At 36.5% G+C, this 12201-nt stretch overlaps 1 protein-coding gene across 1 annotated transcript in view; it reads left to right on the top strand.

The window, feature by feature from the left end:
* SPRED1 (sprouty related EVH1 domain containing 1) overlaps window positions 1–12201 on the top strand; it is a 62749-nt gene that overhangs the window by 40043 nt on the left and 10505 nt on the right. The window contains exons 3-5 of the mRNA XM_054200003.1: window positions 1032–1200; window positions 2520–2569; window positions 11759–11917. Coding sequence (XP_054055978.1) covers window positions 1032–1200; window positions 2520–2569; window positions 11759–11917 — 378 coding nt within the window. The remainder of the gene's footprint in view (window positions 1–1031; window positions 1201–2519; window positions 2570–11758; window positions 11918–12201) is intronic.

Raw genomic sequence — 12201 nt, forward strand, 5'->3', positions numbered from 1 at the left:
CTTTTTCCCTCAAAGAGCTGCATGTGTAACAAAATTAAAAATGAAAATTCTGAAAATACATTAATGTTGAAATGATAGAATATTAAAATTCCTCATTCACCTCTCCGTATAGGTTTTCAGAACCTGGTAGTAATACAGAGATGCAGGTTGCCTTGCTTTGCATTTTATTATACCTAGTGCAACAGGAGTGGATCAGTACATGCACTTCCGCACTTTCTTGTTCACCTTAGATTTTTTTTTTTAATCAAGAAACATTCAATGTAACAATGTTGCATAAAATCATTTTTGCAGGTAAATTAAATAAGAAAATATATCTTAAAAAACCAGCCAATTTAAAGTGGGGAAATGGTGTGAAGATTGCAGCTTTGCTTCATAACTGAATGTGCATGTATACCTGTAATGGTTTTGTAGCCAAATAGTTGTTAGTTATTCCTAATTACTGTTTTTGTTATAGTTGAACATGAGCCATAAATATATTCGTGTCTAGGTACAGGCAGTAATACATATTTTAGTTTTGATTAATTTCAGTTTTTAAAACAATTCTCTTGTATTATTTTCTCTTGTGTAGTAGCCTTTCTGGGAGAAAGCTGATATTGCCTGAAAGCAGCGTAAAGTTAGTCCAGGGCTCAAAAATTTTACAAATAAAAATCCCAGTGATACAGTAATACTTGATATCAGCACAATAATGTTTTTTTTGGGATACGGCCTATTTAATTTGCTGGGCATCTAGCAGGTCTGTACTGACAGAAGTACTTGCTGCGGGTAGGAGATACTTCTGGGGCTGGGAAGATTCACTGGGAATACAAGCAGTGTCCTTAACCCATATCGCCTGTCAGCAGCCCTTTGCGAATGATTTGGCCATAATGGAAACAAAGTTAAAACTATGTCCTTGTAACAGGAAGAAATTTAAGCAGAGACTTTTACCTGCTCTTATGATGTATGTTTTCAGGTGATTCAGGACGACTACATTTTATTCTCAAATTTGATATGTGAGTCAGTGATATCTTTCCCTCCTGTCTTCTTTCTGGAAGGTGGTCTTGGAATGCACATTAAAGAAGGACCTCGTTTACAACAAAGTTACTCCTACTTTTTACCACTGGAAGATTGATGACAAAAAGTTTGGCCTCACATTTCAGAGTCCTGCTGATGCAAGAGCATTTGACAGAGGTATTCGGAGAGCAGTAGAGGATATTTCTCAAGGTACGTATTTCAGGTGGAGGGGTTGGGGGGGGGGATGTGTTTTGAGCATTTAGTAAATGAGATAAGTCAAAGCACTTTGCATAATGTTAATGCTGACAGTATTGAAAGATGTGTCTTGATCTATAGCATATTGAGATTTTAGCAGTTTTTAAATAGTACCTCTGGTATTTCTAAAGTGCCATTCATCCCAGTGTCTTAAATTGTTTAAATTGTTTCACAAACACTAATAAGGTAATTCCCCAAAACATCCCTATACAATAAAGCATTGGCTCGTTTTTGTTTTTGTTTTAAAAGATGAAGAAATGGAGGAAGCTAGAGTGCTAAAGTGTGTTACTTGGATCATCTTCTCAGAAGCTTGTTATGGTTTCTGTGTTCTTAGAGGATAAGCTATGAAATTGAATGATTTGAGGCCTGTTGAGTTCTCTTTTTATCTGCACATACTTTCAGCTAATAGCTTTATTTGTTTACTAACAGCTGACAAAGTAGTTCTGAGGACAGGTTTATATGGGACGGTAAAAGTAATGTGGCTAACTGGTTCCAGAGCTTCACTGACCTCAAGGAAACTAGAGAGCAAACTGAAGATCATCAAGCCTCGATTTTGAGCTGAAAATATAAGTGTATCGCTGGATGGGGAAAGGGAGAGAGGGAAGAGAACAGGTGTCTATTGAATGGAAAGAACATCTCTTTCAGGCTTGTAAAAAAAGTAACTCAAAGGGAGAAATTGAAACAAAATATTCTGTGCTGTAACTTTAGGGATTGAATGTGTGTTACAGTGTTAGCAAAGGGAGAAACAGGTTTCTGAAGGGAAATGCTTTTTGGCATACTAGAATGACTTCTTTTGAATTGTGCTGATGTCATCCATATCCCTGCAAGAGAAATAATTAGACAACATATGAGTTCTTGTCTCTCTTAGGGTCTCACAGTTCCAATTTCTGCTGATTTATAGCAAAATATAGCACAGTGTGCATTCATGCCAACCAAATGTATCTACCTTTAATTTTCAAAACGCTACATTAACAAGAATATACTCCCTTGCTTCTGACTTCTGATGACACTTTGAAAAAGTTTTTGCAAGAAAGGTGTGAGCAAGAGAGAGGAGTGTGGCTAGGAATACTCGGTATATAAAATACAGAATGTAGAAATGAATGGTATTTATTAAAATCAACTTGAAATACAGTGATCTACTGGTTAAAAAAGTAAACAAGCATATTTATATCATCGTAGCTCAATATTGAAGGATGGTGTGGACTACTAGCAGCAGTAAACCATAAAAAAAAGAAAATAACCTTGTCTATTTTGGTTTGTTTTTTTTACTTTAGGTTATCCACCCTCCCAAAATGATGTTGAAGTGGCAGAAGACTGCTTTCAAGTGAGTATTTAAATTATTAAATTAATTGTGCAGTTATTTTTTGAAGAAATTCGTTGAACAATTTTTGTCTTCATTAATGAGAATAAGGAAAATAAGAGCAATAGCAAAATTCAGTTCAGTGAAATAAGTTCCAGAACAGTTATCTAGAGGATTTACAGTATTGTCTGTCCTAAACTGAGTAGTCAATATTTAATCAATAGGATGATTAACCATTCAGAGTTTAATTTTTAAGTTTACAATATCTGTTCTAGGTTCTGTGTCCTCTTTGAACTCATGGGAACAGGAAACATTCTTCTGAGGGAGGAAAAAAAAAAAGAGGGGTCAGGAATCCTCTCCTTTTACATGCGTATTCTATTTATTTGTCTTCCTAGATTTCACTCTGCAGTGATAGACAATTCTAACATTGTATGGTTAGAGTTGAAAAGATGCTGAGATAACTGTTAGAAGTACCTAGTCCGAACAAGGACAGAAGTTCAGCTCATTTTTAAAAACACACTGAAGATAAAGCAGTCACTTGTTGAGATTCAAATTTTTATCGATCCATATTTGCACCGTTCAATTTCTATAGGTCATAATGGCATAAGAGGTAAAAACTTATCTCGTACTGTGCTTCAGAGTTATAATGCTTTACACGAATACCATATCAAGTACTGTAACACTGATGTGGAGCACTGCCTGGTAATGTCCAAGAATCCATGTAATTAAAAAGCCAGTATAAACAAATATTATGGATACATATATACGGTAAATAGCTGTAATATGACTGAGTAAAAACCTACTTGTGTCTATGTGTGCTTGTCATCTTTCTTATTTACAGTTTCAGAGGAAAGTCTTGGCTTTATTCACACATACGTTCAGTTTTCAGAGTGCAGATATTTAAATTAATATGAAGCTGATACAGAAAGAAGTTGAGTCAGGGGTCTTAGTGACTATTCAGAAAACTGATAGTATTCCTAAGTGGTTTCTTGAGGGAAAGAGTTTTGTCACTTACGCAATACTAAATTCTTTATCAGTGTAGATAGGTGCAGTGTAGAACCTCTGCAACACAAAATCAAGAAAATTAGCAGCCTGCTTTGAAGATATGGGTAAGAATCAAATCATGACAGGAGACAGAGAGTCAAGTATCTACAAAGGATACTGCAATGCAGTGGCAATGCAGAAGAGTCTCCTGATTTCTTTCCGGTTTATGGTAGAAGAAATGTATCTCTGTGTAAGTGTTGGCCGTGCAACCACCTGTTGTTCTTTATTTGCAGTGCTTTATTTTAAGGCACTTTAAAGTAAAATTGCTATAAATATTAGATATTGTGGATTTAAAATAGGAATGAGATTTTGACAGGGTGGAGGAAATGTGTGCCAAAGTTAATGCAGTCCTTAATCAGCTTTTAAAAGACTTGTTTAAACACGCTTTGTTGCAAGGATTAATAATTGAGCAATTTCTACAGGCCTAATGAGATTAGAGGAAACTAATTACCTCTTGATTATGCTGCCTAGTTATTACATTTCTATATAAGGATGCCAAAATTGAAGCAAATATCTATGATTCTTTATATTTACAAAGTTTGTTATTGGGAAAGTGGAGAAAAGTGTATTTACATCATCTATTCTATATGGATGTAAATGTAGAAATATTTAGATATGTAAATAGATGATGTAGATTTACTTTATATATATTTTAAAAAATAAATACATATATATTCTTAAAAATAAATACATATATTTTTAAAAAACCTCTCTCTATATATAACTTACAGGTACAAACAATCCTGTTTGGTGCAAACTGCTGGTAGAATTATCTGTTACGTTCCAGACAGGAAAACATATTTCATGATTTCACCACTACACACATTGCTTAATTGTGGACTCGTGCTGTGGACAGATGGCAAGAATTACCTGATTTCTAGAGGCAGAAAAGCTAGCCAGTCTCTTACCATATCTCTGCATATCAAAGTAAAATAAACGATACGAGAATTGACTATCGATAACAATACCAGAATGGGCAAAATAAAAGAACTGCAGGGAAGGCTGAAACTGCCCTGGTTTAGCTAGGCTTCATCTAAATCAGGTTTATGTATCACTAACGAAGCCGTAATTGCAGGGTTATGAATGTCAGTGTAGAAAGGCTACAGCATTTTAGTTACAGGCACCAGGTCTAGTCATCAAGAGTATCTTGGAAATACCAAATAGTGTGCATTCTCCTCCAGATGATTAATTCCTTCCCCCTGTTGTAAGTGGAACTTGATACCCCAGTTGTTGGGGTTTTTTTAACATGAAAGACTGCTAAGACAATTTTGTTCAAAGATAACATATTACGTATTTGAAGAGTCATGTTGACTTTTTTCCCCTTCTTCCTACCCTGCTATACTTTAAAAGGCCCTAATGGTATTTTTTTCCCATATTTATTCTATAAGCTGTTTTCCCAAGTCTCTAATAGTGTTTTTGAGTAAGTTTTGGAGTATATCTATACACGGGCATTTTAGAGTGTGGATAGAGTGTTAAAGAGCAGGTTGACACTTAGATAGGAAGGCAACGGGATGTTTGTTTTTCATCAGAACAATCTTCCAGAATTGTAATTTGTAACCTCTAAGGAATGGAGTACAGAAGATCAAGCAGTGGAGCTCCTCCATTTAATTAAAAACATTAAGTAGTCATAAATTGTTTCTAAAATAGCAGAATATCAAAACGAGAAAAGGGTTATTTCACACTTACTTTTGGCCTGGTTTGAGTGGCCAGCCCAGCCTAAACCATGACACTTTTCATAGCATGTTTGTTAATGCACTTATATTTTTGTCTATACCCTGTAGTAACCGTCAGGTGTATTGGTATTCTTCAGTTTCATTTCTTTCTTCATTAGTTAGTATGGTAGGTAAAGTCCCCAGGATGTCATCAAGGTACGACTGAAAATATTAATGTTAATAGGTGTTTGTCAGTTGTATCATCTGCTGTCAAGGTGCTTTGCCTGTGCTGTTTTAGTCTCCTTACACAGCAGGAATCCTGTATTTAGTGCGTATTTGAAGTATGAATATAGCATGTAGTTCGTACATAAATTTCATTAACAGTGTTTTTTTAAAAATTAAGATGATTAGTGATGAAGAAAGCAAAACATGCTGCATAAGTTATTTTACTGGCCAGTTATATTCGGTGCAACAGAGAGCAACTAAAATGATCCAAAGAAGATCAAAGCACGCAGCCTTCTGATCTCATCAGTGGCGCTGCTGTTAAACCTCAGTGCCTGCTTGTAGTATGTATTAGCACGTTTTATCGATGCAGAAAGCAGAAATAGGGGCTGTCCAAAACTTGTATGTGCAACTCTTAAATGCAAATCCAAAAATGGGACTCTTATCTTATGCTTTCCAGGCCAGCATTTCGCTTGCTGTATTGTATCTTGGTGTCATGGTTTAACCCCAGCCAGCAAGTGGGACCACGCAGCCACCTTCTCACCACCACCCCCAGCAGGGGAGGGAGAAGAGGGAGAAAAGCAGACGCAAAAAAAACCCTGGTGGATTGAGATAAAGACAGTTAATTCAAACAATAATGGAAAAGAAAAACAACAACAATAATAATAATAGGAAAAGAATATACAAAATAAAGTGATAGGACACAGGTTGTTCTCACCACCCGATGATCGGTTGTGCAGCCTGTACCAAGCAGCCACCACAGATCCCTGCCCCTGGCCAACCCCCATTTATATACTGAGCATGGCGTCTGTGGCATGGAATATTCCTTTGGCCACCTTGTCCTGTCTGTCTCCCTCTCAGCTTCTATGGGAAGCTGAAAAAGTCCTTGGCTAATGTAAACATTACTTAGCATCAACTGAAAGAATATGTATCATCAACATTATTCCCATACTAAATCCAAAGCACTGCAGCTATCTGAAAGAAAATTAACTCTATCCCAGCTGAAACCAGGACACTTGGGTCACTAGATATTTTTTTTTTTTTAACATTCTTTAAATAAAATCTCACAGAGAAGGCATTCTTCTTACTGAAGATCAAATTTATCATTTTAAGAAGACGTAACTTCATTATAACGTCTTAAGATGATCTTCAGATTTGTTCACAAATAATGTTTAAATCTTAGTATTAAAAAATATAATCACTTAAGGGTGTTCCTACTTGCTTGTAAAGGTTGCTTAACTGGTTACAACTACTCTTAGTTGTTTAAGGAACATAACGTGTGCGAATTGTTTGTATCATTAAATAAGCCTTAGTCTTACTAGATTAATTTCAAATAGAAATACACCAATGAGTTAATGCTGAGCTATCTGACTTCCTGTAATGTTTGTAAATGGATCCTGAGAATGTATATATACTGATATGGAAATACACCCTGGAATTTGTTTTGGTAGGAAGTTTGGATTTTTTGGTATAAAACCAGGCATTTTGAATGCAGTAGACAGGCAGCTTGTCTAAGTCAGTTTTTTGTTTGTTCAAAGGTTGGTTCAGATTCTTTGCCTCTACCAAATGTAGTTCTTGCTCTAGAACTTACCTAGCTTAACTGAAAAAATGTAAAAATCAGAATATTTTTTTTTCTCAGAAGTCAATCTAACTAAATGAAATCTAGAGCTCATGCATTTGAAAGTATTTTTATGTGGGTTTGGGGTACTGACGTGTGAACGTCTTGCTCTTAAGTACTGAAAAATAGAGCAGATGAGTCGTCATTTCTCTCAGGTTTTGTTGATTCAGCCATACTGGTGTTATTTATAGGCTACCAACACATTTTAACAGTTTTGAAATAATAAGAAATGGAGCACTTATGCTCTTTGAGTTTCTTACTACTGGCAGAAGAAAACTGTAGACTGGTAAATTATAAGCAGAAAAAAAGTTTGGCTTGTTCTTTCAGAAATAGGTATGTTGGGCTTTTTGTCAATACGAAGGGGAAAAGGCCTGCAATGTACATGCATCTTAAGTGGTCCTTGAGCAGGCAAGGAGGACGTAAGTGGTTCATGTGCCTGTTGTAATTATGCTATTTAGTGAACTCTTTGTAAATGCACTATTTAGTGACCATTCAATTTATTTTGTCTATAACAAAAGGTTCGCAGAATTTTTATATTATAAAAATAACTCGACATTATGATTTGTAAGGAAATGTGAAGTGATTTACCCTTGACGCTGTGTTGTTTTTGTGGAGAAGAAAACACTACATGATAAATCACTAAAGAGCAGCACTATTTAGTGCACTTAATAAATTGTCTAGGTGAAGTGAAGTTGCTAGAACTCAACGTAATACTAATTTATATTATCCATTTAAAATAAATCTAGTAATATATTGTGCCAAAATTATTTGGGTTTATTACTCTTTTTTTTTTTTGGTGGAGTAGCATTCAGAAAAGCGGAGGAAATTATAAATTTTTTTCTCACCAGTATCCCTAACAGCCTTTTTACATCTCCATCTTTCTCTTATTTCCTCAGTTATGCTTTGTGTTTTAATTTATTAGTTCCTTCCTTGGAATCTCTAAAAACTTCTAATATGCTTTATACATTCAAGTAGTACAGCCTTGGAAGAAAGAGGCATGTTAAATGCCTTATTTTTTTTTACTTTAAACTGTATAAAGCATTCAGAGTAATCTAGGTAATATTTCAGTTCATGTCAGAAATACATACCTGATTGTAATAGAGTTTCTTTGCCAAGCATGAAAATAGTTGCTCCATCAGTCTTAAAAATAGCTAAAGCAGAAGGAAGTTATTCAGATGTTTTTGAAACCTGTATCATTTATTCACAATTAAAAAATTAAGGAAAAAAACATTTAAATGCTGCTTGTGTTGGTTAGCATCAAACAGCAGATTTTCCGGCCTCGTGGGAAGTAAATACAAGAACTGGGATGCAATGGAAATGTGGTCTCTCATCCATCCTTCTGTGTAATCATTAAACTTACTTAGAGCAGAACATTTTTAACAATGTTTGCAGAACAATGTTGAATTCTCTCCCAGCCTTAACTCTGGCAAACTGGGAGAAGTAAGGAGAGAAAATTTGAAGAAGAAGAGAAGCTCAGTCTGGTTTTCATTTTCTCTACAGCTGTCATCTGGCTTTGAATTCTGCTGGAGAGCTACAGCTGGAGTCATTTTATTGCTTTACCCGGCATCCTTTTGCCTGCGCGCACAGAAATGTTTTAGTAGTCTTGGAAAAAAATTCAGGGTATCTCTTAGCAACCATAGGACAGTAATTATTATACCAGCAGCTGGGAGCAAACCAGATTTCCGTTGTGCATTAAAAACTGGCGTAGGTTACTTTACAGATGATACTGAATAACCTATGCCAGTACTGTACTTTGCAGGCTGTGGTTAAAGGATATTGAATGTGGGCGGTGTAATTGCTTTGGACAGTAGAAAAGGGGAATGTGTGCATCTGTGTTTGTGGGTAATATTCGGTATATTTAATATACCAAGCTTAGTTCTTGTGGAAAACTTCACGTGTTTGCTTTTTACTTAAATGCATTTTCAATACAATAGCATTTTTGTTTCTAGGGCCTCTCCCTTCAGGTTGTCAGTGTTTCCATTATAAATGTGGGGTTTCAGGTGTTTATGACCTTGTCATAAAACGTCGCATTGGAGCGGGAAGTGTCATCCAAAGAAAGCCTTTTTTGATACTAATAAACGTGGTTCGGCTGGGTCAAAACTATCAGTTTAATTAAAAACACAGAGTTCGGGATGTTCATCTGGCATTTCTGTAGTTGTGCGTAGTAGATATTTACAGGCTAAGAAAGACCAATACTGACTCGATCGCTTTTCATTTTTCATAAATACCAGAAATAATACCAGGCTGTGTCCGCTTCACCTGTAGTGCCTAGGTTGGTAGGCTGAGCGGTGTGCTTTCCCAACAGCAGTCTCATGAGTTCTCGCCTTACAAAGGTCAGATGCCTTTCTCTGTCTCCCGCCACCCCCAAATTTGTCCCTGGAAGTCAATTAGCTTGAATTGCGGTGTCTGTGTTGGAATTTTATAAAAAGCATTCCTTTATAATTGCCGCGTGTAGGGCACAAAGGCTTGCTTTAAGATTAAGGTTTGTATTTCATACATCAGGGTCTGGCGCTGCTAGTTAGCACTGCAATAGATGATCAGTGCCTGCATCCTTTATTAGATGGAGCCCTTCTTGACTGCCAAGGGGAGCGTGTGTGTCTGTCTGAGCGCGTCCCTGTGTCCTTTTTTGGCTCTATAGCGTAGGTAGTTTATTTCCGAAGAATAAAAGGTGTGAATCACCTGTAGGGACAGGAAATAATGCAGGCTGTTGCAAATCTCACCCAGGGATAAAGACTGGCTTGTGGGTAGTATGTGGTTTTTTCCCTGGGAAGGAAGGAGGCAGTAGTTTTTGCAGCTCTCATCCTTCTCCCTGCACCACTCACATTGATAATAGCTAGGGGGGCTGCGGGGGGGTGGGGAGAGGTTTAGATAGCGCTTATCACTGTGGTTCCTGTAAAATGGCTTCTAGCTGTTATAGTATGTTCCTAGCTTAAATAGTTTCTGCTTGTAAGTGTTTATAACGTTGCTCAAACCAAAAATAGTTGTAAGCATTTCTTCCTCATTCTGAATGCAGCTCTCCTGTGGTTTGAACCAGTGTTTTGGAAGCTTTTTATGTCACTGGGCAATGTATCTGCAGGAGTACCTCCTGCTAGGAAGATGTGCGATATTGCACTAATATTTGTTGCTTTTTGCTCTTAAAATAAGTATGCATCCATGAAATCTAACTCTCGCTGTTTGTTTGAACATTTCTTTTGTACTCCTTTCCCAACAGTGTTTGGCCAGAAAATTTAATTTTGACAACAACAGGGTCGATTGCTTAGTGGAGTTGGCATGCTCCAGGATCTGAAAAAAGTACTTCTTTATGGAGTTTTGCCAGTCTTCAAAGTTCTTCAGTGGAACTTCAATGTGATTGAACTATCGTCTTTCATGGGGTGTATGCTCTCTAGTATTAATTAAAAGCTAATAATTGATTAATTCCTAATTTTAATGTTTTTCCATTCAGAGTGCTTCTGAACCATATATAAATTCTTAGTGAGGTGATGATTTTCTTTCTCCGAAGGATCAATTACAGAACAGCTACTTCCACTTTATCTAGATGTCTTAGAACTTGATGCATTAAGCTTTTATGTACGTGAGGTGCTAATGTAATCCCAGAATAAGTTCCTTAAGTATTTTGGTAACTGAAAACTAATGATTCAATGTTCGTACTTAACCTGCCGAAACTTCAGGTTTGCCTCTGCCTCAGTAGTTTTCTGCAGTATTTTTATTGTTTCCCCCTTCATGATTTCTTGATGTATACAAATCCTTATAATAAGGCTGAAACATTCTAATTGCTGGAATCCAGCGCTGATGCCAGAATTTCCTCAGTGCTATCAGATGATGACAGCCAGTTAACTTTACAGCGTCTCTCAATACAAACAAAACATTCTACAGTACATATTTTGGCACTCCAATGGGTTTTGTATCAATATGCTCTACTGTATCCTAAGTATATCCCAGTCAGTTAAGCTAAAGAATGCGAACTGTTTGTTTTTTCTGTTCTTTCCAGAAATTGGATCATCTCACAAGCCAATATTCCACCCAAACATACTTCCTCTTCCTTATTCCGAGTGGCACACGTCCTGCAGATATCTCATTATATGTTGCCACATGGTCTCATTTTTATATCAAATTGCCTGATACAGCCTTGATTTCAAAAAGACAGTCATTAGTTGTTTAATATACACTTGCTGTAATTAGATATTTTAATTGAGACAGTATATGTTAAAACTGACTTTCTGTTCCTTTCTGGCTGATTTTGTTTCTAATATATTAAAATGTCTGACTAGCTCTTGCCTTAGTAGTCTCAGAATATATTTTTTTCCTCCGGTTGTATATTTGTAAATACTGGCAGCCTCGTGGGTAGGTAGAGAAGGCATAATCTCAGAGACTGGGTTAATCTCTCCTTCCTTAAAGAAGTTCCTCAGTCTGATTTGGCAACTGAGTTAAGGGCACGTATCTCTAATGCCCAAGTTGCGTACGCTCTGCAGAGAAGGAACTCTTATTTTGACTCACAGTAAAGAAAATACTTGCATACTTAAAAGTATTTTAAAAATGTGTATTTCAAAATACTTGCTTTTATAGGTGCTTCTTACACGTTATGTAGAATATTTGTGCATTTATGTATCAACTCGGTGGGTTTGGTGTGGTTTTTGTGTAAATGCAAAACCATTTCAAGGGAGTTTTTATGTATTCTAGACTACTCAAGAAAATACATCAGGTTCTTTAATGAAAGATCACCTTTTCCAACACGAAACTGTAGTAACCAGTGAACCTTACAACGGTGCAAATTTAAGGCCTTCAGCATTTGAGGATTTCAACACCAGGAGAGCCTGTTTCCCTAGCCAACCTAACCAGGTAAGACTATCGGCAAAAGAAGCAGTTCTTGCTTTGCTTACTGCATTAATGGCACAGTGTGGAGTTTCTGACAAGAAAGCACTTTCATTCTAAGTCCCTGTATGTAGTATTACACTCTCAACTTCTTGAAATGATCGGTGTAAGCTTTGCAGATGAATTATTACGGCATTATTGTGGCAGAGGTAAAGCTTTGTGAAGGTATTTACCTATGCTTGTAGTGCAGTGGACTACGTGAATAAATCTTCCAGTTTCTTTGAAGTCAGATTTCTGTATTACAGACCGCT

This window comes from Rissa tridactyla, chromosome 4, assembly GCF_028500815.1.
Source record: "Rissa tridactyla isolate bRisTri1 chromosome 4, bRisTri1.patW.cur.20221130, whole genome shotgun sequence".
Lineage (NCBI taxonomy): Eukaryota > Metazoa > Chordata > Aves > Charadriiformes > Laridae > Rissa > Rissa tridactyla.